This window comes from Cornus florida, unplaced genomic scaffold, assembly GCF_030987335.1.
Source record: "Cornus florida cultivar Cherokee Brave unplaced genomic scaffold, ASM3098733v1 CherokeeBrave_3.0.0_Hap2_Chr01, whole genome shotgun sequence".
Classification (NCBI taxonomy): domain Eukaryota; kingdom Viridiplantae; phylum Streptophyta; class Magnoliopsida; order Cornales; family Cornaceae; genus Cornus; species Cornus florida.
Genome location: NW_026775571.1, coordinates 82,524,930 through 82,530,416, shown reverse-complemented (window position 1 = coordinate 82,530,416; position 5,487 = coordinate 82,524,930). Strand labels below are relative to the sequence as shown.

The 5,487-nt window shown below is 36.5% G+C and overlaps 1 protein-coding gene across 1 annotated transcript; it reads right to left on the bottom strand.

Moving 5' to 3' along the window:
- Positions 1 to 1,843: 1,843 nt before the first annotated feature.
- On the bottom strand, positions 1,844 to 2,848 carry LOC132276220 (putative disease resistance protein RGA4). The gene has a single exon (XM_059777561.1). The coding sequence runs from the start codon at positions 2,846 to 2,848 to the stop codon at positions 1,844 to 1,846; it is 1,005 nt and encodes a 334-aa protein (XP_059633544.1).
- Between the last annotated feature and the right edge of the window lie 2,639 nt (positions 2,849 to 5,487).

Below are 5,487 nucleotides of genomic sequence, written 5' to 3'. Positions count from 1 at the left end.
AATTCAGCTCTTTAATTCTTGTCTTGATATAAAATTTTCTAGTGCCTCCTCACCCTGCATACAAGATTGCAGTAAGAATTTTTCCAGGATGCCAATCTATTATCACAATTGCATTCTCGCCAAATAAAACAAACAAGAGTCATTATGTGATCATATCAGAGTATATATAAAAATAAATAAATAAATGGTAGGTAAATGAAAGATTTGATTTAAACCCCCCACCCTTTCTATAAGCTAACGGCTCAAGTCGAAGCCAAAATAAGTAACTTATACTTTCTTTTGCTACCCTAAAAATTAAGTGACAGTAACAACCAACTTGGACTTTGTTTTGTTCCCTAAACAGGCAACTCATAACCACAAAAATCAAATATCCCACTATAACCCACTGAGCTGCATCCAGACACATTTTAGGTTCCTACCATAACTTAACTGTTATAAAGCAATATCGTATAATTTAGTGACATTTGCATCTTATTGCCAATAACTAAACTTAAACTCCTCCGAAGAGTGTAGTTTTTGGAGGCATGCATTACTTTGGGAAGTTGTAAATCAAAATTATATAGACGGATTAGGTTAGAAAAATATGGTAATTTTAGTAAAATCCCAGAAGTGCAAAATAAAACAAGATGAAAAATTTGAAGCCCTCTAGGACAAGATAGCATCTCTATTGATGTAGAACTGATTGCTGAAGCCGTTTTGCCCGCTGGCAGTCCAAACGGACATGCTGATATATTTTCTGGGCTGATCCCGAAGTGTGCGTTTTTGACCCGACAGGAGAGTTTTTTAACTGGAAACGGCCTAACGAACAAGACTCACCGTTGTACCGTGATGTAGCGTGTTTTTCAGTGAAATACCGTTGTTTAGGGCTTCAAAACGGGATTTTTTTGTCCAAAAGAAACCTGCCGAATATTTCGGGATTTTTGTTCACTGTCTAAACAAACTAGGATTGCGCTAATATTTTATATTTAGTAGTTTTATTTTATTAGGTTTCTTTCTCTATTTTTTTCGAATTTTTAGAGAAACTTCATTTTTAGAGAAACTTTATTTTTTCAGATTATGAGTAGACGCTATTCCAGAAGTATTGGGATTAATTGCAAACAGGATAGTCGAATGGTTCAGGCCTATACGGAGGAATTCAATTGGTTGACGTCTCGGAATGACCTGAGGGAAACTGAGATGTAGCGAGTTGCTCATTATCTGAATGGTTAACGATATGCCATTCACGTACGATAGGGTATCAACACAAATAATTTACACTTTAGCAGAAGCCACGAATGCGACAACCAGGGTAGAGGCCTTTTGGAGAAAGTGAAACCACCGGATATAAATTACTTTGATTCGAGGCGTTTAGCGACGAACAAAGCAAAACAACCCATGTATTCCCAGCCTTCCGTTCCAGTCGTACCTGATTCGGCTAGCACCAGTACTTAGCCAAAGACGACAATTCCTGCAGTCGGCCAGGTCCCATTAAGTGTTATCGATGCGGGCAACCAGGACATTGATCTAATGAATGTCCCTAAAGGCGCTCAATCAATTTAATAAAGCCTGGGGGTGAGGAGGATAGAGATAGAGAAGCTGACGAAGGGTTTCTTTTATACGACAAGGAGGAGGTGATCGGAGAAGATGAGTCCCTATGTCCAAGTACAATTGTTAACCTTCCCTGTAGATTGCTTAGGCTTTGCAATTCACTCAACCAGCTATTTAAGTCCGTTGACGTCAAAAGAGACGTCAACTGACCCAATCCATATGACATGCTAGTCAACCCAAGATAGTTGTCAAGCTCAAGATGTCTAAGGCTGACCAAAATTTTAAAATCTCTTGGCAATTCTTCAAGACACCAACATCAATTGAGTTTTAAAGTCTGCAAATTTTGCAACATGGTTATGGAACTTGGCAAAGTCGTGATATCAGTATTATCACTGAGATCAAGATGCCTTAAATGTTTCATCTTGCTTATGTAACTCGGCACAATCTCGATCCTCGTGGAATGCAAATCCAATACACGCAACCATTTAAAAGTTGAAACAATCATTTCAAAAACTAGGTTATCTGAAACTTCAACCTTTTGAGCCTTCAAAATAAATGTTCGTAACTTGTTAGCTTTGATCAAGTGAGTTGGAATATTCCATGATGAATTTACACTGAAACCAAGTGATACATGACGAGTTCTTTCAGTAACATTTTCTACATTCGAATTCACAATGGAACATCTCGCCCTCACAACCGATTGGGCAAGGTCATGGACAAGATCATGCATTTTGCAACTTATTAGATCACCCCATTCATTCCTTTCAACATCCTGAAAAAGGGACCTCCTCAATAAATTAATAAAATACAAATCACCTACATCCTCCAATTGTTGATTTTCATTCACTGACTGAATGAAACCCTCCGCAATCCACAATTGTATTAATTCTTGTTTGTCAATTTTTTGATCTTTCAAATATAAGGAACAAAATGCAAAGCATCTCTTCAGATACGAAGGAAGGTAATCATAACTGAACTTTAGTATTGGCAAAATAACATCCTCTTCTTCAGCTATTTTTGACAAATCATTATTTTTGAAAGTCAACCATTCAGCAACTGTATCTTTAGAGTATAGTTGGCTTCCTAAAGCCCTTATGGCAAGAGGGACTCCCTTACACTTCTGAACAATTTCCTTGCCAATTGTTACTTGAAATGTAATCTCCAACTCTTTCCCTTGTTTGAATGCCATTTTCTTAAATAAAGAAAAGGAGTCTTCCTCAGACAAACCTTTTAAAAAATATGGTGAATTTGTCCCTATAACATTTGCAACCAACTCAGCACGAGTAGTTACTAAAATCTCACTTCCTCTTGAACCACCCATCAATAGATCTATCAATTTTAACTATTTGTCACGATTCTCATTCCACACATCATCCAACACAAGTAAATATTTCTTTCATCAATTTCTTTACTAAGCTTTTCTTGCAATCTACGCATCAAAAGGTTTTCAATGAGCTTCACATCAAAGACATTAGAGACACACACCCACATCTTAAGTTCAAAATGTTTAGTGACCCTCTCATCATTATATACTAATTGTGCAAGTGCGGTCTTTCCTAGTCCCCCAATTCCAACTATTGCATCAACTGACACATTCTGATCTTGAATGTTGCTTACCAATAAAGGATCTACAATTTTCATTTTATCACCATCCCTCCCAGTAACACTTTCTGCATGAACAAGAGAGTGAGTCTCCTCCCTCTTAGTATTCTCAGCTCGCATCTGAACTATTGGCCGTCCAGTGATGTGAAACTTTTCCCTATCGTTGACAATTGAATCTAGTCTCTCCTTAACGGCCTTAATCTCATGAGCTAACTTACAATTGAACTTAAGCTGGTTAAAGCTTGAGAAGAAATTGCGTACCTTGTTTAGCGTTTTGTTGCGAGTCATAACCTGGTGGTGGAGAACTTGGGTGGAGAAGTCATCAGCATTATGAAGTGCATCATTGAGCTTTTCGAGCCAGTCTGCAATCTCATGGTTTGTGGCTTGCTGCTCCTCTGCATCAACAACTAGAGACCGTGTTTCTGAGTTTGGAAAGTTCATCCTTGGCAGCCCACACAAATCCTATCTCTTGAGAAAACGCTGAACCCAACTTCTTCAGGATTTCAGTCAGAATTGCGTCTGCCATTAATTTGTTTGGAAGAGAAACTCAAATTCAATAGTTTGTTTGTGCAGCTCTGGAACGAAGATAAAGCAGTGAAGAAAAAAGAAATTATTTCCCTTGAGAAAATTGAAAACTAAATGAAAAAGGAATAATTCGCCATACACTTAAAGTAAAGCAAATTTTGCAGACAGAAGCATGTGAAAATCAATTGAAAGCTAAAATAAGGAATAATTCCCTTTGGTCAAAGAAGATAGCTGTTACTGAGAGGCAAAAGATGAACACATATACATACATGTAGTAAGATTATGGTAAGAAGATGGCTGTTCTTAGATGGAATCAAGTTTAGTAACACACACACACACATATATGTGCATGAATAATTCTCCATTCACGCAAAGCAAAGCAAATTCACGGACAGAAGCATGTGAAAATCGATTGAAAGCTAATATAATTCCCCATTCTGTCAAAGAAGATGGTCTGTTACACAGAGGCAAAAGATGAACACATACACATACATGTATTAACATTAAACCCATAATCTGCAAATAATACACTTGTTTGCCCCTGCCCTGGTTATATCTTGTCTAATCCACCAGTTAAACATATGTTGATAGATTACAAATGCAAGCAGAAAAATGAAAAAGAAAGTAATAGTGACCTGAATCAGGACTTGCATTTTGTGGAAGAGGATTCACACATTTCTATTAAAAAATATGTCTTAAGAGTATAAAAAAATAGAGGATAAATGACATTCAAAAATTAACGAAACATCAATACATAGAGCTTTAACTAATAACTAAAAGAAAGCATGTGAAGTAGTTTTATGATCATCAAAATTAGAAAAGGTACCTCCCTTGTCAACATAATCATTTTAATAGAAAGCTTTGGAATGTGAGAAATCTTAGAGCAATCTTTTCATGTTTCTTTACGGCATCTATCATATAGCACATAAAATATCTCCCAAAGCAAATTGAAATGCAAGTGAAAGCTGCCTATTCAACCACATTATGGAAGATCAGTCCCAAATAAAACTCTTTTCACAAAGTCCAGTTCAAATAATGTCCATTCCAAAGCCCTGAAACTTCAAAATATAAATTCTAAACTACATCACAAAACCCTAGTCCAACGTACAAAGCATAAGAGTTTCAAAAGTCTTGGTACCTTGAAAATATTAGTAGTGTGCCTTCAAGCAATGTCCTCATGCATATGTTCCAGAGGTTCCTGTACCGCTCACTGCGTTTATAACCAGATTATGAGAATGTATAGAGAATACAAATCCAGGTCCACAATGTAGTTTTTGTGATCATTTCACTTCTTGCTTCCCATTGAAGAATCTTTTACAAGTAAATAGTAAATGTTGGCCATAAACTAATCAGATTTCAGATCAAATGGTTTGCACTGGGAGGTGAAGCGTTAGGTTCAAAAAGGTCCAATGTTTGGGAAACAGGTCTGAAGGTGCTGTTAAAATGATTTAACGTCAAAAGGTGTGATGTTTTCACCAATCAAGCATGTAATGATTTGTAAATGATTTGGTGTTTGTAGAGGAAATATTGTTATTGAAGTTGGTTTTCAGAAAAATGCTCTTCATCAATTCAGCCAAAAGTCTCGCCTTTGTGTCCCAACGCTGATACTATCCGGTAGAAATCAACTTCAAAGAAGAATCCTTACCATGTTTCCACATTTTGCAAATTCATGTCTAAAAGAGCTGCAGATACATGAGCTTGCCGGAGATCAAATGAGCTTGGGAACAAGCAGACATCAAGCTCACCTATATATATATATATATATATATATATATATATATATATATTCATGGGGTTTTAGATTTCTCGAATCCATTTCAATTAATAATTTCA

What these genes read in the sequence shown, in the direction of transcription:
- LOC132276220 (XM_059777561.1), bottom strand. Translation starts at nt 2,848, where the DNA reads ATGGGTGGTTCAAGAGGAAGTGAGATTTTAGTAACTACTCGTGCTGAG.